The following is a 26,745-nucleotide window of genomic DNA, read 5'->3' on the forward strand; positions in this document are numbered from 1 at the left end:
CCCCCGCGGCCCCATATATAACCGGCGTCCGCGCGGCCGGGCGCCCACAGTGAGCGGCCCCCGCCAACGGCGCCGGATCTTGTTCGACCCTTCGCCACCCGCTCTAAGTGACCGGAGTCGCCTCGCCCACCGCCACCATCGCCATGCCCGGGTATTCCAGCGACAGGGATAGAGGGTGAGTCCGGGGGCACGGCCGGCGCCAGCCGCCGCCAGCGTCCGGACTCTGAGCCTGCCCGTGGGGCTCTCGGGGTTGTTTTTCAGACGTTTTAAGATGGCGGCGGGGCGGGGGTTGGGCCCTGAGCCCTTCCCTCAGAGTGCTCCCGCCGCGAGGGGTGGCCGTGGGATGGTATTGGGCTTTTTTAGGCCACCGATAGTGGATGACTATCCGTTCCTTCGCCTCAGAGCCCCCCCCGCGGGTGTGCTACCGCTGAGAATAGCGCGGGGGAATTTTTTTTTTAATTTTTTTTTTTTTCTGTTGGGAAGGAAGAGACTCGCCCCAACCCCCTGGGGACGCCCGCCCCAGCACAGACGGTCCCTCCAGAGCCCGATGACCCCGCTGAGAGCGGCGGGCGGGCTGGAGGTTTGTGGGTCAGTGGGTTGGTAGTACCGAAGCCTTGGGGAGCTCTCGGCAGGGCGGTTCCCTCCCCTCCCTTCCCCCTCCTAAGTCTCAGGCTGTGGCCGGCAGGAGCCGGCCGGCTCCGCTTTGTGTTGTGTAAGCGGATGTTAATGGCCGGCCCCGCCATGCGGTGGCTGAGGGGAATCAAAATGCCGGCTGTGCTGCTGCTGCCTTTGTTCCTCCTCCTCCCCCCGCCCAGCCCCGGCTCTAAAATGGCAGCGGCTGGAAAATGTGGCGTAGACAGAAATGAGAGACAAAGGAAACAGCGCTGGCAGGAAGCAGCGGTCGCTCGGCAAGCGCTGTGTTGTGCTGGGAAGGATCGTTCCCAGTGCTCGCCTGGCCGAAATTGGGAAGTGATCGGGGCGGGGGAGGGAGCTCTGCGCTCAGATCCAGCGCGCGGCTCAGCGCGGCACCGAACCGCGCCTCGGGGCTTTCGAGATCAGCCTTCTCCGAGCGGAAGGAACGAACCTGAAATGCTAATAAAGCGCATGCTCTCGTAAAACACCCTTGTTTAAAGAAGTCAGGGTTTTGGTACATGCAAAACAACGGTTTACAGGAAAGTTATCTCAAGGTTTCGTAACCGCCCCTGCCCGCTTTCAGCAATAGGAGTGTCACTGGGACGGGAAACCATTTTGATCACGGGGTAGTGCCAAGGTTTTAACGCTTGTTGTAACTTGCTGTTCAATTGCATTGTATGGAAATTGGAAAGACACGTTATTTTGGCTTGTAAGTAAGACTTGTGGCGAAGCAGATCGTGGCATCTGCAGCTTAAAATACGGTTTTTAAAGTTCTAGTGTCCTGAAACTTCAGTTGGTAGAGTTTATACAACTGAATTGTAAAGTAATGGTTGGACTGCAGAGATGGTGGTGCAGTTGCTCAGATAAAGGACCAAAATGTTTCTCTTGCATTCTATGATGTGTTCTTTTTGTCTAGGTTTGGAGCCCCTCGTTTTGGAGGAAGTAGAGGTGGACCTCTCTCTGGGAAGAAATTTGGAAACCCTGGGGAGAAACTTACGAAAAAGAAATGGAACTTGGATGAGCTGCCCAAATTTGAGAAGAACTTTTACCAAGAACATCCGGATGTAGTTAGACGTACTGCGGTATGTACCTGATCTGGCTCTAGCAAAAGTAAATAGAAAGTGCAAACATGTTGAGGGTCATGGGGCCCAGCAGGCACAGATGGGGTAACTTAAAATACAACTTCAGTATCAGAGCTTATTTCCAATAATGGGTGTTTTGTTTTGCAGCAAGAAGTTGAGCAGTACAGAGCGAGCAAAGAGGTCACAGTTAGGGGCCATAACTGTCCAAAACCAATTATCAACTTTTATGAAGCAAACTTCCCTGGTAAGTGAAGACCAGTTTACTGGTTGTTCTTCAGACTGGATGAGGGCAACATCTGAATCTATATGTTTAAATTTTTTCTTCAAGCAAATGTTATGGAAGTAATTCAGAGGCAGAACTTCACTGAACCAACCGCTATTCAAGCACAAGGTTGGCCTGTTGCTTTGAGTGGATTGGATATGGTTGGAGTGGCACAGACTGGATCAGGGAAAACACTCTCAGTAAGTTTTGATTATAGCCTGAAATACTGCTGGATTTCAGCAGTGTCAGTATGGTGTAGTCTAGTGCAGGGTGAACACTTCAAGGAAGAGATTGTAATGAGATTTTTCTTTCTTCCAAACAGTACTTACTGCCTGCCATTGTGCATATAAATCATCAACCATTCCTGGAGCGAGGAGATGGACCTATTGTGAGTATTCCTAAATTAAAGGGGATTTTAATTTCTGAGGACTGTTTTCTACAGTCTCAGTTGGTCATGCTCATAAGAGTGCATAGCTGCATTCTGTTTCTCTATTGGAATAAAGTGGTTCCCTGCTGGGGTAGTTTCCCAAGCAGATTCTATTAACTCTGATGGGATTGTCCTGAAAACAGTACAAAACAGGGTTTGATTTTGGGTTATGTTTCGGAAATTGCTATTCCTGGAAGCTATTGACTTTCAGGTATCTTTCACATGTTTGGTCAGTGTTTGGTGGTAGTACACATGCCAGGTGACTTGGTTTGCTTCTTTGGCTATTTAAATCTGCGTCAGTCAATCTGGCACTGAACTTCACACTCAGAATTAGTCTCAAGACTAGGATCTTCCAATGGGTATTGAACTAATAATGGGCATCCTATTTCCAGTGTCTTGTGTTGGCACCAACCCGTGAACTGGCCCAACAAGTGCAGCAGGTAGCTGCAGAGTACAGCAGAGCATGTCGTTTGAAGTCCACTTGTATTTATGGAGGTGCTCCAAAGGGACCACAAATCCGTGACCTGGAAAGAGGTATGGATCAGCCTCGGTGCATCTCTCTGAGGCAATGTGGAAACTGCTTCAGCTGATGGGACTGCTTGGTTTTAGGTGTGGAAATCTGCATTGCAACGCCTGGAAGACTTATAGACTTCCTAGAAGCTGGAAAGACCAATCTCAGGAGGTGTACTTACCTTGTCCTTGATGAAGCTGACAGGATGCTTGACATGGGATTTGAACCTCAGATCAGAAAAATTGTGGATCAGATAAGAGTGAGTATAAGTGGTTTATGCATTTATCACTATAGCAGATATAAACGACTGCCACTACCCTTGTTAAAGGAAGGGCAGTGCAAGCCTGGGTGGTTTTGGTTGAACATTTAACTTAACCCCATACTGATCTTTCATTGATCTTTTTCTAGCCTGACAGGCAGACTCTGATGTGGAGTGCCACATGGCCTAAGGAAGTGAGGCAGCTGGCTGAAGATTTCTTAAAAGAATATGTGCACATCAACATTGGTGCACTGGAACTGAGTGCAAACCACAACATTCTTCAGATTGTGGATGTGTGTCATGATGTAGAGAAAGATGACAAGTAAGTAGACCTTGGGGGCAAAGCATTCAGTGTTTTCTGTCAGTTTTACTTTATGAACTGTGGAGTGAATGCCTTATATTGATGGATTTTTTGACATCAGTCTGAGGCAATTTAAAGGCAAGAAATCACTTTAAACTTGTATGGTAGAAAGCAGTCTTAAGCTCTAACCATAATTTCTTAAAAACAGGCTTATTCGTTTGATGGAAGAAATCATGAGCGAGAAGGAAAACAAAACAATTGTTTTTGTGGAAACCAAAAGGCGTTGTGATGATCTTACCAGAAAAATGAGGAGAGATGGGTGAGTAGCAGCTGGAACTTCACTGAGCTATAGTCTTGTGTGTGCGCTCTTGATACCACAGTTAAGAATCAAAACAGTCAGTGACAGCAGGTGTCAGCTACAATGCCCAGACTGGAATTTGCCAGTAGGCCTGTCTTTGACTAATGAAACCACCAAAGGAGTGTTTTTGGGTCAGTCAAGTTCTGTGTTTTCAGGTGGCCAGCGATGGGTATTCACGGTGATAAAAGCCAGCAGGAGCGGGACTGGGTTCTAAATGGTGAGTGTTTCAGCAGTTTCTACAAGCATCTAATGTGTACTGTTCAAGGAAAAAAATTGATTCACTTCTTGTGTTACAGAATTCAAACATGGAAAAGCACCAATCCTGATTGCTACAGATGTTGCATCCAGAGGTCTAGGTTAGTAAAACTCTGTAATGCCAGTTGCCCAAAGCTTTTAAAGAAAGTCTATTGCTTTCTTTAACCTCTGCATTTTTCTAAGTTTTCTTCACATAAAGGTGCAGTCTTTGTGGCAAGGCCTAGGCATGACAATCGGAGGACTCGAGGGGGATGGAGGACTAGTGGAAATGATCGGCTGGCTGCTTCCAGTCAAATAGAGAGGTGAAAGCTGAGAGCATTGTGTGCCAGTAATCTTCAAAAGGCAAAGATCATCCTTTAAACTACTACCCCATAAACTGTTCTCTCATGAAATAAGCAGTTTCATTCACAGTTCACTTTGCCCTGGTATTTCTCTTCTCTCCATGCTTTGCATGATTTGCCATGGTGCAGTACTGTTAGTTTTGTGCATACTGTCTGCTGTGATCTGTGGGTCTTTGAATTTCAGTGAGTTTTTTGAAATGTTGAAGAACATAATTTTAAACTTCAATGTTCTCTGAAATTTTTTTCAACCATGAAATGGAGAGAGCAGCTTTTAAAATGTACTAAGCCTTGTACAAATTGGTGAGTACTGGCACATGAAATCTGAGAATAAAAGTCCACCTCTCACTTTAACAAGTGGGGCAGGAAAGCAATGGCTTTTCAATGCCTTTGAAAGTTGAAGTTCCTCCACCTATACGTAGTCGTCATGTCGAGACCTGCCAGAGAGAGACCCATTCTCAAGTGAACCCTGGCTTCTTGGAAGCGCTTGCCTAGACAAGACACAGTGCATAAAAACAACTTGGTGACTTTGGGGGGACAGGTATGTTTTTCTTGCAGCTGCAGTTCAAAGGTCTTGGCAAGACGAGCAGTGTGGCCCCTTTTTTTTGAGCTTCTAATGAGTGTGTATGTGAAGGACCTTGTATGTTTTTACTCTAAGGTCCTCAAATGAGCACATGAAGAGGCTGCTGTGAGCTTTAGTGGCCCTACTGCAAGAAGCTTTCAGATGTCACTTGATGATTTGTAAAGGGGACACTTGAGTTGGGAATGACAAGCAAATGCACACTCCTTATGGTAAGGTTTTGGATCACAGGGTGGGTGATGAGAACGGGATCAGACGGAGTGTGCGTAACTTTTCTCTTCCACTATGCTCTTGCAGAAATGGATGATTCTAACACTGTTCTTTGCAGCCATTATTCCCTTTAAAATACTCTTGTCTAATGTTTATCTTCGATTTGGCTGTTGTGGTGTGCAAAACTTTGTACCTCGCTTTTTGCCACACTGCAACACTTTACAGATGTGGAAGATGTGAAATTTGTCATCAATTATGACTACCCTAACTCCTCAGAGGACTATATCCACCGAATTGGACGAACTGCCCGCAGTACCAAAACAGGCACAGCATACACATTCTTTACTCCTAACAATATTAAGCAAGTAAATGACCTCATCTCTGTGCTTCGGGAGGCTAATCAAGCCATCAACCCCAAATTGCTCCAGCTGGTTGAAGACAGAGGTTCAGGTAAGGGCTGTTCTTTATCTTGGTGCATAGCTTTTCTCTCAGAACAAAATGGAAAGTTCATGTTCCACCTTCAGACTCTCTTCAAAAGTAAATGTGGAAGGTGGTTTAGTTACAGGTTACTGTGACCTCAGAAGGTATTTATTAATGCAAAAGCCACCCAGATGCTCCCAGCCTATGCACCTATGGTTAGGGCAGGCCAAAGAGATACTTCTTACTTGCCCTGAAATAAAACACTGGACTCAGTTTTGTGGCTTTGTCTCCTTTGGCTTGGAGAGAGAGATGGACCCAGGTGTCCTGCTGGCAAGGTAAAAGTCACTTTTTGCCTTGATGCCACAACTTGTGTTACGGGGGAGAGTGTATGACTCCTTAAAAGCGAGACAGCTTTATCTGACTGGAGTCCAGCGAGTACTTGAAAAGCTTTTATAGTAGGTTTCAATTGTTGGGACAGAAAATAAATGCTGCTTAACTGAACTGAAGAGCCTTTATAATACAGGTAACTGTCTTGTCTCTCTCACTAGGTCGTTCCCGAGGTGACCGACGTGACAGATACTCTGCGGGCAAAAGGGGTGGATTTAGTAGTTTTAGAGAGAGGGAGAACTTTGAGAGAACCTATGGTGCGCTAGGCAAGAGAGACTTCGGAGCAAAAACCCAAAACGGGGCTTACAGCGCCCAGAGTTTCAGCAATGGAACTCCCTTTGGGAATGGCTTTGCAGCTGCAGGCATGCAGGCCGGCTTCAGGGCCGGCGGTAACCCCACAGGAGCGTACCAGAACGGCTACGAGCAGCAGTACGGCAGTAACATTGCCAACATGCACAATGGCATGAATCAGCAGCAGTATGCCTACCCTGCCACTGGTGCTGCTCCTATGATAGGTTACCCCATGCCCACAAGTTATTCTCAATAACTTAGTGTATTTAAATGTCTCAGTTTTTCATAATTGCTCTTTATATTGTGTGTTATCAAAACAGGATAGTTATTTAAGAAATGGGAAATGCAGAAATGACTGCAGTGCAGCAGTAATTATGGTGCACTTTTTCGCTATTTAAGTTGAATATTTCTCTACATTCCTGAAACAATTTTTAGTTTTTTGTACTAGAAAATGCAGACAGTGTTTTCAAAGTAAATGTACAGTGATTTGAAATACAGTAACAGAAGGCAGTGCATGGCCTTCCAATAAAGATATTTGAAGACCGATTTTTCTTTCAGATGACAATTTTCTCAACATGTGCACAACTTTACATTAATGAAAAATGTCAAATGTTTTTATATTAAATTCTAGAAAGGTTTCTCAACTGTGTCTGATTAAACATTTAAGCTTATACAAATACCAGCCTTGCCTTGATTGGGCTAGATTGCTTAGCATGGCAGGCTCTGCTTTGATGGGGAAGAAAATTAAGCTGGCTTCTAAGAAAGTATTGGAAGCAGTGTTCTTCCTTGTCTCACTAGCATAGGGCCAGTTCTTGGAAAAGATCAAAACTCTGTAGTGGTGTTGCTAACAAGCTGCTACAAGCGTAGGAAGCTTCTGCAGCACCGTAACCGTCGCCTTCACATGAGCATATGTGCAGACCAGGCTTGAGTGTTGTGTACCCACAGCTGCCAGGCGTTGTGAGTTAGCATGCAGGCTTCTGAGCTTCAGAGAAACGGGAAGATCTTAGTATTAAAACTTCAAGTTATACTTAAACTGGTATTGAGCAGTGATTTCTTTATGGAGGTGGTGGGAGGGAAGTGGGCTGTTGATCCATGACAATTGTCCTCACGGATTTTTTTTTTTTTTTTAAACGACTTTTAATATGTGCAAATGACTCTCTAATCTCGAAGCACTGCCCATGCTGAGTAAAGGAACAGCATAAATCTTGATCCTGGGGTTAAAGTGCTTAATGCTTTCAAGCATGGTATATTTAAATTCGAGTTAATACTAATTTTCAGTTCCTCCCTCTTGTTTTATCAGTAACAGTGATGAGTTTTAAGTTTAACAACACTTCATGTGTTAAAGGTTGACTCTACAAGATTCTTTTTATGTTGTTTTGAACCTGAGTTAACTTGGTTTTGCACTTAGATCTTTTTGCTTAGTCTGTGCTCAGTCCTCGATTACTTGTCCTTGTTTCCCTCTGAGACTCAGCTTGTGATGTTCTCTAATGCAGCCTTATCTGCCTCTTATATTTCCTCCTTTTCTGTGAAGTTCTATCACTTGACAGTAGTTTGTGATCCTTCACTCCTGCTTTGAGAATTGCAGCTCGAGGCTTGGAACTTTGGAACTACCCCACTGCAGTCTAAAACTGCAGGTGGCAATGTATTTTTGTTTTTTTGGGGGGAGGGGGGGAGAAGGGGTGGGGTTTTTCTCTCATTTATTTGTTTTGGAACACTGCTCAGTGTCAGCAGGGGTGAAAAACAAGGAAGTAGATTATTTATCACTGAAGTATGACTTAATACTTAGGTTTCCATGTCAGTGGCCTGAAACAAAATGCATTTGAAAGCTGGTTTTGTAAAGTTTGGGCTTTTTTTACTATTCAAAAAATGGAACATTTAGAGCTTGTGCATTAAAATTGAGATATGAGAGTCTTTAACAGTGGTGTAATATCTAAACCGCAGGAAGAGGTTTCCTCCGTGTATTTTACAACTCTTTCCAAACGACCCTTTGTGTGGGGCAGTGTTTCCTGAGGGGGAAAATAGAACATTTGCACATAAAATAATGAAAAGAAACGAGCTCAAAGCAGCTTTGACATTGCTGCCAGTGCTGCTCCGGCAGAATTGAGCTCATGGTAAATCTGCCTTCGAACTAAACTTGCATGCAGTTCTTGTTGAGGCGGGAGTAGCAGCTCCTGCCACTGACCCAGTGCCCTACTAAAGCGGCTGTCAGCGCCGGGCCCGGGGGAGGGGGCTGCGCCGCCCGGACCGGCGCGGGGATTATCCCAACCCGAGCCTTTCCTGCCGCGGCTCGCGGAATGGCTCCTGCCGCGGCCCCGCCTCCCGGCCCCGCCGCCAGCTCGGGCTGCAGCGACGATGGAAATTTCCACTGCGCTGCCGGCGCCGAGCCCAGCGGCCGCGGGGAGCCAGGGCCTCGCCCGCGCACTTGGCAGCTGCTCCGCCGTGGCGCCTCCGCCTGAGCTCTGCCTGCTGCTTTGATGTGTCCAAGACGTGCGGTGGGCTCCAGGGGGGCTTTTCCCAGGAATGTCCCCGTGCAGCTGCAGCGTGTTCGGGTGACAGCAAGGGCAGGGTCTGTCGCATTGTCCCCCTCCCAGTCCGTGGTGCTGGCGAGCCCTGGCCGTCCCTGTCCCACAGGGGCAGGCCGGATGCGACCCTGGCACGTGCGGGCTTGTTGCCGATGCTGGGAGCTCTTGAGGCGAGTTTGGTTATTCGGACAGGGCTCAAGGTTGATTACACCTATCAAGCACACGGAGAGGTAAAAAGTTGTATCTTTTTTACAGCAAAGGTACACAAACCCACCTATCTAATGCACGCTCTCCTCCTACTCAGCGTATGTTTATTTGTGTGATGTGATCTTACCCAATGCTTGAGTTCTTTTATTAAGCAACTTCTATTGTAGAAGTTACATAACAGCAATAGTTATGTTTACAAAAGGCGAGAAAATTCAGCTCCAAGACGTCAATTCCTTTAGCAGAAGTTATCTGACGGCATCATTACGGTGACAAAAGGTGGGAAGATTCAGCCTGGGGACAGAAAATTCACCTCGGACGGTCCCTGACCTTCGGCCTGCAGTCGCGGCGAGGCCGCGATGGTTCTACTGCGCACGCGCGGCCGCCATACCGCTCCCCTTTCCCCCAGCTTCCCGCGCGGGGCGCTGCGCGTGCGCAATAGCTGTCCCGACCCCCCCCCCCCACCACCCCCCCCCACACTTCCCCCTCTCCCCTTCCAGCCCCGCCGTGAGGGAGCGGCAAGATGGCGCTGGGCTACCGCCAAGGCTGCCGCTGGTGCGGCCGCGCCGCCCTGGGACAGCCGAGGCGGTGGCGAGTCCAGGAGCCGCCCGGGTGCTCGGCGAGGCCGTACTCGGAGGGCGGCGGTGCTTCCGAGGCGGAGCTGCTGGAGATGTGCTGGCGGCGGCTCTTCCTGCGGGGCGGCGCGGGGCCGCTGCCCTGGAGCGCCTACCTGAGCGGCCGCCACCCCGGCTTCGGGCCGCTGGGCGCGGCGCTGCGCGCCAACCTGGCGGCACAGTGGTGGGACTCGGCGCTGCCCGTGCGGGAGCAGGTGTTCCCCGTGGATGCTCCGCTCCACGGCCCCCCCGGCGCTCTGCGGGACGCGCAGGGTCTGCGGCTGCTGCACCCGGAGACTCTGCGCGAAGCCCTCCAGGGCTGTGGGCAGAGCCCTGGCGGCCCAGCCCTGGAAGAAGTACTGGGGGCCGCGGGGCTGCTACGTGAGAGCCTCTTGCCCGGTAGGTCCCGGGCGGCTCTGTTCGGCCTGCAGAGTGAAGCAACTGCATTTAAGGGATTTTCCCAGCTACGTTGGTGCGGTGGGAATGTTCCTTCTGTAGGCTGTGAATATGTGTGCTTTTCAAGGACCTGACCAGCACAGGTGGGCCGCGGATACGCCCCCTGTAATTCGGGGAAAAGCACATTGAAATCAACGTGCTCAGAGGAACCAGCCTGCTGAGCCCATGTCTGCAAAGCATCAGTGCTAGTAAAGATAGTGGGACTGCATGTACAAACAACACGTGTATAATATGAGCTTAATTTGGTCTTGGTAGAATTAAAACATCAGAAACTTTCCCGTGGCCACTAAAAACAGGGCTTTGTCTTTTGTAGGTGTTCTGGCGCAATATGTCAGCTGCTTAGAGCTGGTGAACAAAAGACTGCCCTGTGGCCTTGCTCAAATTGGAGTGTGCTTTCATTCTGTTCCAGAAAGTGAACATTCTGTTTCAGGAAATGAACGGCACAACAAAAACCTTACAAGGTAGAGTAATAGAGGAGTTAATCCCTTATTGTACCTAAATCAACTGTTTCACTTTTGGATTATTTTTGAACGCTCTTTCTTGCTTTTCCCCTGTTATTTCCCAAGGTGTTAACTTGCTGCCCTTGCTGTTGTTTAAAGAATAGGCGAGAGGACCACGTCTCTGCTTGCCTGGTTTAGTTCTCCCAGAACTGCAGGACAGTGGCTCGATTACTGGCTACGCCAGAGGCTCCAGTGGTGGAGAAAGGTAACAGCAGAATATCCGTGGGGAATCTTGGCCTGTTCCTTTATGCCTTGGGGAGAACAGTCACCCTGGTTTGTTTTAGGGCCTTACATCGCTGGCCTGTTCTCAGTGCATTTCTCGTGGAAATGTAGAAGCTACTGAAGTTGATGACAAACCTGATAACTAGTTTATAATGTGACTTGCAGAAAGACAAAGTGTTTTGTGTTTGTCAGTGATGTGAGATGAAAATGCCATAAAACAACCAGGAGATTTGGGCTTTAACTGATAAAAGCCTTTTGCTGAAAATCAGAAAATGATGATGACTAAAATGACCCAAGCTTCATTTTGCATTGCAGACTTGATTTTTGTAGTTACTATGGGATTTGCAGTAGTGATCGCCTGTTATTCTTAATTTGCAGTTTGCTGTAGGCCCATCTAACTTCAGCAGCAGTGACTTTCAGGATGAAGAAGGCAGAAGAGGATTTAAGTTACATTATAGCTTTCCCTGGGGGACAGAAACAATAGAAACACTCAAGAACCTTGGTGATACTGAACTGTTACAGCTGTATCCAGGAGAGAGATCCAAATTACTTGTAAGCTTTACTGTATTAAACATCTTTCCTGATCAAGATGGTTATGTGAGAGAAATGGTTTCTTTGCTTATCCACTTGCTTAGCATGTGGCTGGCCTTTTATTCATTTGCTGCAAGAACAGTAAAGTTGATACTCTGCAGTCAAACCATCATTTTCAAAGGTGATAAAATAGTGTTTGGTACTTTTTTTTTTTTTTTAACAAGGGATTCTTCAAAATTAGAAATGAGCCCTATTGACAGACAGCTGTTATCAGTGGCATAGCTTTTACCTGTATCTGTGGGTAAATGGAAACAAAAACTTAGACTGTGTTTTGCACTGTTCAGTTTGCATCAAAAATAGCCTGTAAATGTGAGGAGTTTTCTTTCTTGCTGTAGCTTGTTTGCTTTCATGTATTTAGAAGATTTTATAAATTAATGGGTTATAAAAATAGCTTTATAGAAAAGGGAGGGATGGACCAGAGGGAAATGTCTCCACCGAATATGTTGAAGAGGAACAAACCTAATAAATGGCAATGTTTGGAGTTAGGCTGAATAGATAAAATCAGAGTAACTTTGTATTTTACTAGAAAATTGCAGCCTTCTCCTTCTCCTGACAGACCTGTCTTTCCTGCTTTTGCAGTTTATTTCTACAAAACTGGGTTACATAGGGATTTCTCAGAATGTGGGGACTCATGGTCATTTGGAAGTAATCTACAAACCTCCAAAAGAATATGCAGAGTTTCAAATGTATTTGCCATAGATTTAAATTTATGATCAAAGTGGCCGAGCAAAAAAACTAATCCCAACCTGCCCTGACCTGCTTTCCCCATTGCTACAGCCTTACCTGGTTACAGATACACTGCTAAAATTGCTGGTAATGTTTTAAATAAATCTCTGTATTTTAAATGGAATAAGAGTGCTTGAGTTCAGTGTCTCATTATACATTTAAAGCAAGCAAAAAGCTTTTGGGGACAATCTTTGATGTTTTCCTGTGTGGGTTTTTTCTCTTCAGGGCCGAGATGGAAGGAAGAATGTCATCCCTCATGTTCTGTCTGTGAATGGGAATCTGGACCGAGGAGTGTTAGCTTATCTCTTTGATTCTCTACAAGTAGTTGAGAATCCATTAACAGCAAAGAAAAATTCTCAGAGAAAGGTAACTTCATGTAGAAAATGTCAGTTAATAAGTACAACCCCCCTAGACAATGTGGTAAATTCAAGTATGGCAATGTTTCCTTTTCCACGTGGCCATCCTGATCCCTTCCCAATAGGTGCAGACTCAACCCTCTCACTGGCAGCACCAGGCTGGCCCCATGGCACAGCTTCTGTGGTCCCTGTCACCCACATGAGCAATTTTTCTCATTCTGAGGTCTCCTTTTCCTGTTTTACCCTTCTCTCTGATCAGTAGGTAGGATCTTGGCCATGCAAGTGATGGGGTTAGGAGAAATTGGAATGTAGCTGCAGATTGTGGGAAAGAGCAGCTTGTCTTTTCCAGCAGCATTTGAAAGTGGCTGAGAAGAGTAGAGAAAGTGGGTCCCAGGTGGTAATGGGGCATCTCCCCAAGGAGCATCACTCTCCCCACTTTTACCCTGTTTTCTGGAGTTGGAGTGCTGGCTGTCAGTGCCTGTTACCCAGGCAGTTGTTTGGGCTTGAAGAGCAGGCAGTAGACTGGATGGGAGCTGCCTGCTGGGCTGGCTCTCATCACTCTGGCTCCATTCAAGATGATGGAACTCTGCAAACAAATTTTCATCTCTTTTCTGGAGCTTAGCCAAAATAGAGTAATTTCTGCCATGTGAATGTAGCTGGGCTGTGTGCTTATTGCATAAAATACAGTTTGCTTCTAATTCAAGACTTTGTGCTGTAAGAAAATTTTTGCATGTTCAAAACCTTAATTTAATTTTTTTAAAATTGGTATTTCCTAGTTTAGAATTGCTTGATAAATACATTTAGTAATCTGTTGGTTTTTGTAAATTTATTAGGTACTTAAGCTTCATCCTTGCTTAGCACCCCTTAAAGTGGCCTTGGATGTAGGAAAAGGTCCCACAACAGAGCTGAGGCAGGTATGTTTTAAGAGAGTATTTTAATTTTGAGCATTGACTCTCCATGTAATGTGTTACAGTTCAGACACTGTTTATGTTGAGGAAAATCATGCTGCTGCTTTGACTCCTGGAGATGCTTGGTTGTGCAGAGTTCATGGTGCTCCTACTCTGCAGCCTGTGGGTCACAGCCAAAGGAATTCACTGCAGGCAGTTCCTTGTGTGGACAGATTGTCTTTGGTACATTACAGCTGATGCTTGTTCCATGCAAAATTAAGGAACATAAATAAACAGCATCCCTCTCAGCTTAATCTTTCAGAATGATCTTAATACATGAGTCACACGTTCAGAAGGATTTTTAAAAGTTTTCATTTAAGTCAGTCATGAAGTTCCTGTGGAAGGGAGGAAACTTACACTGGCATGTTTTTAAACAGAAGTGGAGACAGAACTGCCAAGGCTGCTTTCTGATTTGAGATTATTTCAGCTAGCAAATAAACACCAGCTAGGAATGTTAATGCCACCCTTGTTAAGAGTTTTAATGGTTTCTTTGTATGGAGCTTCAGCTCTCAAAGTCTGACTTTTAACTTAAGTTTTTAAATGAACACAGGTTTGTCAAGGATTGTTCAATGAACTGACAGAAAATGGAATTTCTGTATGGCCGGGTTATCTGGAAACTCTGCACGTGTCTCTGGAACATCTTTATACAAAGTAAGGAGAAACAGACTTTTGTAAATTAAACTGTGAAGGTCAAAGATAACTTTCTGTGGACTGCTGTAAATATTCTTTTTTCAGTAGGAAGTCATTGAGTGCAGTTACTGACTGAAGGTGTGGATCCCAAACTACAGACTTGGATTCAAGTAGTTTTATAATGAAAAGAATATATCAGCTAATTTTTAAAATGAATTGAAGTAGAAGCCTTTCACATGTTATTTCCCTGGGACAGTGAAATGCCTTTTTAAAACCTCTCATGTAGAAAGCAAATTTCTTCAGATGAATTGTAAGCTTGCAGAACTGTTTCCCGCCCTCACCCCATTTTTGCATCTGGTCTGATTCTGTGTTTCATTCTTTAAGCACTCTTTCAAAAAACCCACTGTGTTGAACTTGACAGTTCTTCCACGTCTGGAACCACTGCCATTAGTGATGTGATGGAACTGTTTGTGGACATAAAAACACCTATTCCATTTGGGGGCTTCATTATGATTTGTTGATCAGGAGTGGATTGGGGCATATGGCTTCTCATGTCAGAGCATCTTGAGCATAGTGATGAGTGGTTTTTTCTGAGAGAAAATAAATGCAACCTCTTGTTCATGTGCAGTAAAACAAAGATAAATTCTGCTTGTAGAAAAATACTCTTTTATTAGGTTACTGAAAAAGATTCTTTTTATATAATAAAGTAGCTAATTAATTTTAAGAAATGTAATAAGGAAAGCAAGGAATGGCAACAAGAAAACTGGAGATGTCACACCAGACTTAGTGCAATACAGCAAAACTAAATTTGTACAGTTTATGGTCATTTGTATGTATGTTATCTCATTTTTTTCCATGCACCAAAACCAGTAACAGGTGGGTTCTTCTCTCTTCAGGTATGATGAGATGAGTATTCCCTTCATGGTCTTGATAAGTGATGGCACTCTAGAGAATGGAGTGGTCCAGCTGAGAAGCAGAGATACCACCATGAAGGAAATGATGCACATTTCCAGGCTGAAGGACTTTCTAACTAAGTATGTTACATCAGCCAAAAATGTGTAAACTTAAACTTGTTGAATAAAAGTATTTTCTTAGACATCTTTGCCTGAATTGGTTTCAGCGTTGTTATGGAGTCAGTGGTTTCTCTGCAAACAGTTCTGCTAGAACTTGGTGGTGCATCTGTTTTCTGTCAAATCTGGGTCTTCCAGGTTGCTTTGGAAAAAGGGAAGAGAAAAACGTGTCCCTTATTAGTAAGGCTAACCATATTCTTGTTCATATCTTTGATTTTAGTATCATACTGAAAGTGCTCCATCCTAAACTAAAAATTCAGCTTTCCTCTGTATTGCTGACACAATTGTGATCTCTGCTGGAAAATGGTATTTTATATAAAAGACTTCCAAATCTTAAATATTTTAATAACATTGGTATCTTCTCTCTGCATTAATGCTCTTTTATAATTTTTATGTTGGGTGTCAGCAAAGCCTCCCAATGCTACATGGACCACTACTGATGTTTGATGGAACAGCAGGAATAGATTTATTATTAACAGGTATCTTTGTCCTGTTTGTGGGAATGTATTTTAGTCACATGACTTCAGTTCTTAAACATGTAAGCTACTTTATCTTGCACTTGATAAACATAAAAAAATCAGAAATATATTACCAAGAGTAACAGAGTAACAGATACAAATATTTTTAACCAGTATTTTTTGTGGACAAAATATCTGTGTGTACAAAATGATGGAAAAAGACTAATGTGTGATCATATTTTTCCTGTACCTAAGCACAGTGGTTAAAATCAGATACAAGAGCTTGCAGAGATACAGAACTGTGTGTTTCTGATCTTCTCTAGATTTCCAGTGCCTGTACAGCTTGTTCAGTCCCTGTGTAAAGTGCAGCAAGACCCATGGCCTCTGATAGTCATCAGTGTCGTAAAACACGAGAACTTGCCTTAAAATCATCTGCTAACATGGTGCTCATTTAACTATAAATGAGTTATTTGTAACAGCAATAATAATTGCAGTATAGAGTATTTATGCTACATATAATCAATGTTAGCATAGTGTGACTTACTGAACGTATGGAATTCTAAATAAGCTGGCTATGGAATGGTATTAAAGCAACACAGCAACATCTTAGAAACAGCTGGTAGCAGGATACAGAATTTAATTTGAAGTCAGCTGCCCCAAAATTAATTTTAGCAACCTATCCCTACTCTGAGAGCTGAAGTACTGTTGAACTGAGAAATTGCCATCCTTGCAGGTACATAGAGGCCAAATACAGATCCTCTAGTGCCTGAGGGATGGTTTTTCTTTTTTTGTTACACTAGGCAAAAGCCTTTCCATTATCTTATGTCCGCAAACAATCCAGTTTCTACTTTAGCAGAATTTTTAAATGGTCAGGAACTTAAATCTGTGTGAAAGCTTCACATGGAATTCTAAGTTTTATCTGTTTGCTTTTTCTCATAAATTGAAGACCATAGATACTATGGCTCAGAGATTTTGCCTCAAAAGTGAGCTACCCTGTCTACAAACTGACTAGGCCAGGAAATTGGTATCTGAATATCCTCTCTTTGTATGCAGCTTGCTGGAACTTAGCATGTTTGAGGGCTGAAAAATTTCTTAAAAGTATGTGATTAATTTAATCAGAAAAAATTATAATCATACCTGGTACTCAGTCTCTGATGAGGACCTTTGAATAGACTGTAGCACGTGCTTCCTTCCCTGTTAAAAGCCAGAAAAACATAATTCATAGCTGCTTTCTTGGTACAGATACACAGAAGAATTAACGTTACATCAGCCATGTGGTTACTAATAACATCTGTGTGGTTTCCCAGTGAGGCTGTTGAATTTGCCATAGGATGGTTTGTTGGAGTTTTCTTCTTCTCCCCCCTCCTCAAAACAGTTTTAAAGCTATTTTACTTTTTCCATAGTAGCTAAGCAATTTCATAAGCAATTGCAAGTATTGAAGCCCTGCCTCCACCCAGCAAAGTCCCCTCAAAACACATTTGTGTGCATCAGATATTCCAATATTATAGCTTGAGGTTTTCACCTTTTTCCTCTTCTCTTCTAATAATGGAGAAGTTGATGTATTCTTCTTCTGGTCTAACAGGCTCTGGTTTAAAGATGATGAACAGCAATTAACTCAATTACAAACAACTTGAATCAGCCATTTTTTGCTGTAATTTTGAAACAAAGCAGTGAGATTCCATACTGAATATAAATCATGGAGTATCCATGGGCCTTATCAGAGCTCTTCTCACTGTCCTTGCAGGCTGAGACCTGGCACAAGCAGCAGCACAGCACTGAGCTGACCCAGCAGGGCAGTGAGAGCTCTACCTACTGCATGAACAGGAAGGCAGGTTTGTTTGGAGACAGTTACTCCATTTGGATATTTAGAAATTGGAAACAATGCCTTTGTTATTGGTTTGTTTAGAGGGGTTCTTATTCCCCTTGGAACAGTCATTCACATTCAAGGCAAATGCAGAAATGTGCAAGTTCAGAGCGTTGTGGCTGTCAGGTAATGTCTTCATTATTGTGTGTTTTCTGCAATTCAAGTTCTAAAATGTCTTAACGTAGGTCAGTTGCTTTGTTGTCCCTTCATAATTTCAGTTTGAATTTATTTTGAATCTTGCCAGACTTAAGAAGGATTGAATAAATAACTAAAGTACTGAACAATTTTGAACAGAATGCAGGAGCTATGCAAGTTTGATTTTGCTACAGCTTCATATGGCTCACTATTGTCTCTTAGTAAATGGCCATTACACCTTTTTTATTAAACCCTCAGTTCATGTAACCAGCTGCAGTTTTGGCTGTGTGGCTGTCAGATGATGCCAGGTATGGATTCTGAAGGATTTCAGATAATGCCTCTGCCAGGAGGGTCAGTAGGTGTCCCCTTCCAGTCTGCCTGACTGCAGGGGGTGACAGGAACTTACCAATCTCTGAGTATATGATTTCATTTTCAGACTCCTCTGCATTCACTGTTGAAGTAAGGCCAATTGAGGGCCTGGTAGACTTAAATTTTTCTGCAAATTGTAAAAGAAAAATACGTGTTTTGTGTGTGTGTATTTTTATATATGTATCTATTTCTTAGAAATAAACAGTTTCGATGTATTTTTTAATATTTGGAGATCTCAGGTAATATTATTTTCACAATCAAAATTATTCTTTTACCAAGGGCATTTTAATAATTTCCCTTTCCAGTGAGGTCAAGTTCCTTCCAATGTTTTTGTGTATTACATTAGCTGTTGCATTGCCTCCCCCACCCCAGATCTTTCATCTAAAACACAGCTCAGAGATTTGGCCTTGTCAAAGTCTTGTTAAGCTGCTGGTGCTGCTTCAGAGGAGATTCCACATGATAAAATACCAGGAGTTACTCTACTGAAAATATGATCTTTACACACTCAAATATATTGACAGCATAAATGACCTTTGGAAAAAGAAACAGACATTCAAGTAACTCACTTGCTTTATACAAAGGAATTAGGAAAAATGGAAGTGCCAGAGCAAATCCTATTATAAGTAGTAGCAGGATCAGCCCAAGAGAAATTATCAGGGGCTGAGAATGGCTTCTCTCTTCTGCCAAAAAGAAGAACAAAAAGGTGTTTATGCAATGAAGTGTTGTTTCATATTTAAAGTATTTTCTCTAAATTGAAATCAAGACTTGAAATTTCTTTCAGCTTTTAGATTAACTGGTTTTAATGTAACTGTTCATGAAAGTCCCAAGGGCTCTGTGCCCCAGCAGAAGGAAGGCAGCTTGCTGGTGCCAGTTAAGCTCTTTCATGGGAGCAGAGAGAAAAATGAAACCAGACTCTCCAAGGTGGACCAGGGGTCTCTTGTAAAAGTGAGTCTTTTACAGGCATCCTCCATGGTCTCTTCAACTTCTGCTGCTATCTAGGATACAGGGGATCTATGGTTTTGCATTAACTTTAAAAGCTCAATTTTTTAAATTAAAAAATTGAACATCACATTGCAGGATCAAAATATCTGGCTAAACAGTTGCACAGTTACAACATTCTGAATGTTGTGTGATCCCAGTTTGAACAGTGGTAACCTCCTTTTATTCATACCTGCTAATGTAAAGTTGAAACCGTTGCTGTATTTTGTAATATTGGGGAAACTGTTTTTAGCTTTGCATTTATAGGTTCCAAAGTCACTAAGGGAATTGATAAATAGAGAAATCACAGCTGCTTCCCTCTTCTGCATTGTCTTTTGGGGGGATATGTTTTGTGTTCCTTTGAAGAATAGGTACGTAATGGGAAGGGATCCGTTCTCCGAGAAGCAGGACAGGGTCACGTTCTGGCCTTGCTTTGCCTGAGAGGTGGGTGAGCTCAGCACTGGTTTGGAGATTGGCTCTGTAGAAAGAAAACTGAAAAGTCTGAATCACAGAGTGCAGGATAAGCCCCAGGCAAGACTTGGAGTGAAGTGACAACACTGGCAAAAGAGCTGGGCATGGAGGATGGAGGGGTCACGAGCCAGGTGGGAGAGCACTGCCAGCGCCTCAGGTAAGAACAGCAGTAAAATTCAGCTCCTCAGTCAAGAAAAGAGATGGCTGTGTGCCCTTGCAATAAGCAGAACTGGGAAGGTGTCCAGCAAGACGTACCTATGAGGGTGAAGTTGAGGCTGTTGCTGTATTTTCCACCACTGGAGTTGTTATACTCAGCTTTGCACTTGTATTCCCCCACATCACTGGCAGAGCTGATGGTCAGGGTGAACAGTGCAGGGCTCGAGTCTGACCTGTTTAAAGCAGATACCTGCTGGTTGTGCTTGAACAGTGTGTATCTGACAGGGGGAGATCCAGGCTGAGAGAGGCAGGAGAGGGTCACATTCTGCTCCATCACCACGTTCAAAGTCCCCTGAACCAGTACCAGCTTGGGATTGGACACCATCTCTGGAAACAAAAAACTTCTGAGTGAGTTGACTGCACCTATGACCCGAGAAAGCCCCAGATTTGTCCTAAAATATTTTGACAACTGTAGCCATGATATTTTATGAAAAATCCCTTTGCTAGGATTTTTCTCCTGAGAAGCTGAGAGGCCTCAGAGGAAAAGAAAAACAATCATTATCTGCTGCTGTGGAGTGCAGGTGCATCTGTGATTGGTCCATGTTGGTTGTTTCTAATTAATGGCCAGTCACAGCTGGCTCGGACTCTCTGAGAGTCACAAGCTTTTGTTATCATTCCAATTCCATTCCTATTGCTTGCAAGCCTTCTGATGAAATCCTTTCTTCTATTCTTTTAGTATAGTTTTAATATAATATATATAATAAAATAACAGATCAGTCTTCTGAACACGGAGTCAAGATTCTCATCTCTTCCCTCATCCTGGGACCCCTGTGAACACCACCACAGGCAACCCAGCTATGCTTATTTGTGTTGAAATGGCCCATTATACTTTTTCCACCTCTGATAGCAGGCAACTCAATAACTTTTCAAAACCAGAATGCAGCTTCACACATGATGAACAGTGCCTGTGTTCATGCAAAAGAGGCACAGCCACACAAAGTCCACAGATGTGTTCAGATGAACCAACAACAATACTTTAGAGCTACAGCAGCAATTAAAATAATAGAAGTATAAAAGATGAAATCAAATATTGGGGAGTATTAATTGTAGGAGAAAGTAACCTTATGCATTAGTTGAGAGGTAGCATGTGAACCTGAAAGCAAAAGCTATATTTTATTTGTTGCTGTCTATTAACAGACAGAACTAACCTTCTGTAAGTAGATTGAACATATGAATAGAAGCAGTAAGGGCTTTGATGGTCTCTCAAATTTGTTTCCTTTCATGATCTTATACAAATGAATTTGCAATAAAAACCTGTCTTTCCATAGAAAATGGTACTGAACTAGTCATGACTAAATAAATTACAACATTTCCATGGGGGAAAAAATGTTTTAACAAGTTAAAGCAATTTTCACTTTACATACAGGTCAGCAAAGAGATAGTTAACTTTGTATAGAAACTTTTAAACTGACTCACTGCACAGAGAGGCAAAAGATTTAATTTGGCATGAAATTTTTGGACAATTTTAAATTCGTCCCCCATTTTTTCTGGCTAACAGTCAATCTCAGCACATACCTCAAAATCAACAAGAGAACCTACCTTTGCCATTTGCAGTAGTTTTCTGTATCTGCTGAGACATTTGAGCTAAGAGAAGAAGAAGAAAGCTTTCAGACAAGAAGCAATGCTTCTGCTTTAGGAAGATTTGTAATATGAAAGAAACATGTCCTTAGCTTACGGTAGGAAAACAGCAGAATTGTGAGAAAAAACATTTTCTGAGCAAGAGAGCTGGTGCAGTTACATGACAGAGCTCATTCTTCTGAAGGAGATGGAGGAGTGGCTCTGGGGCTTGAGGAAGTTCTAAATACGGAAACTGTGCTGTCACTGCTGATCTTTACTCATGTTTCTGTGGAGAATTTTGTCCTATTTCACTTACATTTAGCCTATGGCAGGCAGAGAAGTGGGCAGAGAGAGTGGGGAGCAGCAGTTTGGGACACAGGCAGATGTTGTGTCCTGCTGTCCTGAGATGTGGCTGAGGTGAGCAGCAGTTTGGGACACAGGCAGATGTTGTGTCCTGCTGTCCTGAGATGTGGCTGAGATGAGCAGCAGTTTGGGACACAGGCAGATGTTGTGTCCTGCTCTTCTGAGCTGTGGCTGATGTGAGCAGCACTTTCTCCCCTGAGTTGTGTGGTGGAGCCATCCTGCCCTGCAGTTCAGAACCAGGGAGTCCCTGAGAGTGGAAAAGGCCTCTAAGAGCATCAAGTTCAACCATTCCTCCAGCACTGCCAGGTCAACACTAAACCCTGTCCCCAAGTGCCACATCTCCATGTCTTTAAATCCCTCCAGGTGACTCCACCACTTCCAGGGCAACCTGAACCAATGTCTAACCTTTCCCATGAAGAAATTTTTCCTAATATCCAGTCTAAACCTCCTCCAGTGCAACTTGAGGCTGATTCCTCCTGTCCTATCACTTGCTGCTTGGGAGGAAAGACCAACCCCCACCTTCCTCCTTTAGGGTAGTTTTTCCAGCACTGTTCTAGGAAAGGAATTAATGAGATCACTGATCCATATCAAAGAGACACATATTTGCTAGAGATAGGGCAAGTGATAATATAGCTGAGACTAAGGATGTACGTGGCACTGGCTGTGTTTTCAGCAGCAATATAATCTAAAAAAAGTCTAAAAAAGTCTGAAATCTGTAGAAGTTTTAAGATGTTAATCAGTATTTATAGCTAGCCAGATTGTTAAGAAAATATTTCAGTTGAGCTTCAAATATTAAGCTATAAGAAAGTGAGATCTTGTACTAGAAGGTACAAATCTCATAAAGAATTTGAGTTCAACACTACTGCATAAACAAACCCAATGACTAATTTGATGAAGTAATCAGTAATACAAAGCTACATAATGACAGGCTTGGCAAGCAGATGTTTTTTACTCTGGGTGAAGTAAATGTCAGCTATGCATGGGCAATGCCTTCTGCAGGCCCCCAGGCCCTGTTGTACAATTGCTTACACAGAAGATGACTGAACAGCAATCCTCGTCTTATTTCTTATTTCTTTCCACTCACAAGGCAGCAAAACAAGCCCTGCAGGCCTTCCCTGGGTCCTACAGGATCCCTGCCCGATCCTTGGCTGTTGCAGCATTGCAAAATTTCCTCACAGAACACTGTGTGCACTTCCTTCCTCCTTGGTTTTTAAATTTTGGTGGAGGTTTACTTGTTTGGGTTTGTTTGCTTTTAAAATTTCTTTTAAGACAGTCTCCACCCTCCTCTCAGAAATGTTTCTGATGTGGAAACACTGTCAGCAAACCCCAAGAAGGGAACATCTTTTGGCAGCTGACAGGAAGCAGGTGTGAAAGTGCAGCTGTGGGAGGGAGGATGGGGCTCTTTGTGCTTTTTGCTGCTGTGGGTGCCTTCTCTTGTCAGAAACCTCCACAAACAGCTCTCAGGAGCCCTGGTTGCTGGTGCTCACCTGCAACTCAATGCTTTTTCTAAGAAGCTGCTTCATTTTGTGTGTGGGTAAAGGAGCTGTGAATTTAGCCTTACCTTCTAAAATACAAAAGTTTAGGTGTCACCAGAATCTCTCATGTCCAGCAGCTTTCATGGTGTGCAGGCTCCCTCAGGATGCTCAGCCTGAGTGTCCAGGGAAGACAAGTGCTGGTCCAAAGCCCTCGTTTCTGTTTGGAAGTGAGAAGTTTGCTTCCATCTGGATTGTTTTTCAGGCAGAGTTGGCTATTGCCTTTGGACTAAGAGGATGTTGGTTTTTTCAGCAAGTGTACAAAGAGTTTTATATCAGCAGCAAGGTACTGTGTGAGCTTGGAGTTCCCTTTTTATTGGATTTGCAAATTTCCTGCCTGGAATTAATGTTGTTGTACATGTAAGGAGAACTGAATAAACTTAACAAAGAATGATGAGCAGAACATTGCAGAACAGAACAGAAGTCACCCAGCCAAAACAATAAGTTAAAACATCAGAAAGGGAAGTATGGATCACTTGGTGCTGTGACAATGCTCAAGTGAGCAGGTGAAAGGGAATAAACCAAACTGAGCTCTCATTCACAAGGTCAGTTCTTTAACTTGGGATCGTATTCTGTAGTAAGAACTTTGTTCTGTCACAGGCTTCCAAGGAAATTTGTGTGTTTCAGCAGTTAAGAATTATTATATATAGTTACTCCCAGTCCCAGTTTCTCATCCCGAGAGGTCCTGCAGTCTGGAGGAGCATCTGCTGCAGTGGATGTCTGCAGAAGTTTTGCCAGAAATCACAAGGACTGATAGTTATGTCTGGTGATGAATTAAATCGAGGCTTCTGTTTTGTCTGCAAAAAGGTTTTACTTTTATAGGTAGGTTACTCAATACTGGATTTTCACACTCCTACTCAAAAAGGCTGTGGGGGCAAGTCTGCTGTTTATTTTAAGTACATGGTGTTTGATTGTGAGAGAATTGTTTTTCTGGAGGAAAAATAAGAGAAGAAGAGGAAAGGATCTTTTTTCTATGCATATTTAAGGTAGCTTTAAATTTCTTCTGGTTATGAATGAGAATTTTGACATAGTGAATGCTTTTCAATTGACTGCAGATTGCAAAGAACATGTCAGCAGGTGAAAGGAACTTTTGGGCACCCAATTTAATAACCCTAGCTGCTCCCAAATCCCCCAGAGATGAAATATTTCTAAATGGTATGTCTGTCCTCCAAATCATCTCCCAGCAATGGAAAAAGAAAGAAAAAAAAAAGATGAAACACTGAAAACTGGGGTGACTAATGCATTTCTCTTGGGATAAATTCAAATATCACTGCATGAAAAGTATTCCAGACAAATGTTTTCAGGAATTTCTGTAAGAGTGCAGGATAGAGTGCTCTTTTAGCTTAATGACTCAGCTTACTCACAGGTGTAATTTTAACTTTTTTTCTGGTTCCTAACCTCTGACAAAAGTTAAACTTCCCCCCCACTCCCCCTCAATACTTAACATATTTAATGAAAAAATGTTTAAAAAACAACACATGTTCCAGGACTAACTATATCTATTTTTCAGCCTTTTTCAAGTCTCTCTTGGTGTACTCAGAGGAGTATCTGAGGAGTATCTGCCCCTCTGTGCAGTCATCCATCAGTTCTATGAGGAGCAGCAAAGGCTGGCTGGGTGTGGGCACCTGCAGCAGATCAGGAGCAAATCACTTCTGCCTCTTGCTTTGCCCAGGCTGCTGAAAGATTTTCTGTCAACTTGGATCAGCTCAGTGAGTCACTACCAACTGAATTTTACTGATGAAACCAATGTGGAATAATGCTTGTGGAATCATCAAGCAATATTAAAATACTGGTAAGAGAAAGAAAAATATTTCCAGGATGAATTCCCTCTGCAGCCAGAAGTTCAGTAACTTCCCTCTGCAGCCAGAAGTTACTGACCTCTCCTGTGTCACTGCTGATGCACTGGTGGATATTGCTGCAGAGCTTGAGGCTGTTTTCCAGCTGCATCTGGAAATTAAGCAAATCCTGGTCCATTGCCAGTAAAGGGCACTGTGTGACAGTGACAGTTCCTCTGAACTGAGGAACTTGCTCATCCAGTAGTGGACAGCAGCTAAAAATGTCCTTGAGGAGCTGAATCAGTCACACCCTACTGGCACAGAGAAAGTTCCAGGTGTTCCCACAGACCATGATCACATTGTAATCACCAACTGATCTCATGTCTCTGAAAGAAGGAATTTCTCTTATTTGTCTGAAAGAATTTCTAAGTGTGCTGTGTGAAATACAAGTCAGGACGGATTTCCAGTGCTCTTTCCAGTGTTGCACTGTACCAGTAAGGAAGCATAAAACCAAATGGTAATAATTAGCTGCTGTTGTATTAAAAGTAGAAGTTCCAGGGTGAAAACCTCAGTGATACTCTGTCATTATCAACCTTCTGGTTCCTATAGTTGCTTTTCCAGGTTTAATTTATGTTGCCATTTGGAAGAGGTGTTGGATATCAGTCATCCAATGTTAAATTGTGAGAGGGGGCAGTGAGAGAAGCCCAGTGTGCTTCACTGTCTTGCTCATCTCCCAGCAGATGGTGCCATTGTGAAATGTAATTTATACCCAGACAAGCTGGGCAGTCCAGAGTTTCTGTAAATTGTATTTTGCGGAACTTCCAGACTTCTCAAAAAAAGGCAATGTTAATTTCTTTAATGTTCTTGTAAGTATTCAAATCCATGGAGAAAAATTAATTTTTTATTCTTCTCTAGGGAGATATAAAGAGATGCTTTTAAAACAAAAATAATTGATGCAAATGTCCCACTTTCAAGAGAAGACAATATGCCCTGAAAATGTATGTAGAAAGAATTTGTTTCATTCCCAGCTCACTAGGGATTTGTCTGGACTTGTGAAAACAGCAGTGTTGTTATAGTTCTGTTATTTGTGAGTATACTGAAACAGAATTGATAAGCAAGCAAAACAGGTCACAGCTGTAAGAAATCAAAGCAGTTAAACAATTCTATGTATCAGGAACTGAGGGATTAAAAATCAGAGCTGTCCTTGATTTAGTTACTGGAGAACTTGTGTTGACTTTAGTGTAGATAGACATCAATTGCTGAATTTAAAAATTTTATAGACTAAAATGTAGAAAAATCCTAAACATTTGTAGATACACCTCTATAGCAGTGAACTGTATTTAAAATCAGTGAACCTACACATGAAATTACGGGGAGCCTCCATGAACAGTGACAAGATATCTGAGCCCAAAAATGTTTAATCATAAATCAGCCGGTTAGAACTGGAAGGTGACACACACAAAGCCTTCATCTTTTCTGAAGAAAGTGAAAGTGCCATCAGGAATGGACATTTGAGACCAGGGGACTGAGTCTGGGGGCCCCAGAAGTTTGGCTGAATTGGTGTGTGAGATGTGAGATGTCTGTGCTGGAGGTTGGTGCTGTGGCTGCTCTCTGCTGTGAGCACATGGTCACAAACAGCTGCAGTGTGCTGGGAACTCTGAGCTGCCTTTCCTGTCGTAAGGGACTGCCTAAAAACACTCTATTTGCAGAGGGAAAAAATTGAAAATCTTATTCAGCATTTTCCCCTTAGTTAGGGAAATAGGCTTTGCCTCTCATTTCAGCAAAGCTCTGTTCAGTTGCCAGAGCTGGTGGCTCTTAGGAAATGTCACATGTGAGCAAGAAGCAGAGGATCCAGCCAGTAGAAACAGGGTTTGT

The 26,745-nt window shown here is 43.3% G+C and overlaps 4 protein-coding genes across 12 annotated transcripts in view; 3 read left to right on the plus strand and 1 right to left on the minus strand.

Moving 5' to 3' along the window:
- Positions 1–7: 7 nt before the first annotated feature.
- On the plus strand, positions 8–6,860 carry DDX5 (DEAD-box helicase 5). Of its 2 annotated transcripts, none has more exons than XM_018918917.3 (13): positions 8–151; positions 1,550–1,715; positions 1,863–1,959; positions 2,044–2,177; positions 2,300–2,365; positions 2,797–2,938; positions 3,014–3,174; positions 3,324–3,496; positions 3,684–3,794; positions 3,989–4,050; positions 4,130–4,189; positions 5,442–5,666; positions 6,185–6,860. In XM_018918917.3, the coding sequence occupies exons 1-13, from the start codon at positions 144–146 to the stop codon at positions 6,568–6,570; spliced, it is 1,791 nt and encodes a 596-aa protein (XP_018774462.1). In that variant the 5' UTR covers positions 8–143; the 3' UTR covers positions 6,571–6,860. The 2 variants fall into 2 exon arrangements, with proteins under 2 accessions (XP_018774462.1, XP_018774461.1); XM_018918916.3 differs by having other exon boundaries at positions 13–175.
- A 2,249-nt stretch (positions 6,861–9,109) lies between these two features.
- On the plus strand, positions 9,110–17,489 carry POLG2 (DNA polymerase gamma 2, accessory subunit). Of its 3 annotated transcripts, XM_050981329.1 has the most exons (9): positions 9,110–10,053; positions 10,424–10,571; positions 10,710–10,815; positions 11,211–11,384; positions 12,375–12,515; positions 13,339–13,419; positions 14,003–14,103; positions 14,979–15,116; positions 17,355–17,489. In XM_050981329.1, the coding sequence occupies exons 1-9, from the start codon at positions 9,564–9,566 to the stop codon at positions 17,392–17,394; spliced, it is 1,419 nt and encodes a 472-aa protein (XP_050837286.1). In that variant the 5' UTR covers positions 9,110–9,563; the 3' UTR covers positions 17,395–17,489. The 3 variants fall into 3 exon arrangements, with proteins under 3 accessions (XP_050837286.1, XP_050837287.1, XP_030089668.2); XM_050981330.1 differs by lacking the exon at positions 13,339–13,419; XM_030233808.2 differs by lacking the exon at positions 17,355–17,489 and having other exon boundaries at positions 14,979–15,178.
- On the minus strand, positions 15,153–24,598 carry MILR1 (mast cell immunoglobulin like receptor 1). Of its 6 annotated transcripts, XM_009094575.4 has the most exons (9): positions 21,319–24,598; positions 21,183–21,227; positions 19,683–19,970; positions 19,150–19,434; positions 18,545–18,658; positions 18,016–18,105; positions 17,133–17,195; positions 16,748–16,804; positions 15,153–15,294 (listed from the first exon to the last, which is right to left on the minus strand). In XM_009094575.4, exons 1-8 carry the CDS (start codon positions 21,350–21,352, stop codon positions 16,755–16,757), a joined length of 969 nt encoding a protein of 322 aa, XP_009092823.3. In that variant the 5' UTR covers positions 21,353–24,598; the 3' UTR covers positions 15,153–15,294; positions 16,748–16,754. The 6 variants fall into 6 exon arrangements, with proteins under 6 accessions (XP_009092823.3, XP_050837290.1, XP_030089676.1 ...); XM_050981333.1 differs by lacking the exon at positions 18,545–18,658; XM_030233816.2 differs by lacking the exon at positions 17,133–17,195.
- A 25-nt stretch (positions 24,599–24,623) lies between these two features.
- PECAM1 (platelet and endothelial cell adhesion molecule 1) overlaps positions 24,624–26,745 on the plus strand; it is a 36,159-nt gene continuing 34,037 nt past the window's right edge. Inside the window, exon 1 of the mRNA XM_030233798.2 lies at positions 24,624–24,887. The gene's annotated coding sequence lies outside the window, so the exon portion shown is untranslated. The remainder of the gene's footprint in view (positions 24,888–26,745) is intronic.

Source organism: Serinus canaria, chromosome 18, assembly GCF_022539315.1.
Source record: "Serinus canaria isolate serCan28SL12 chromosome 18, serCan2020, whole genome shotgun sequence".
Lineage (NCBI taxonomy): Eukaryota > Metazoa > Chordata > Aves > Passeriformes > Fringillidae > Serinus > Serinus canaria.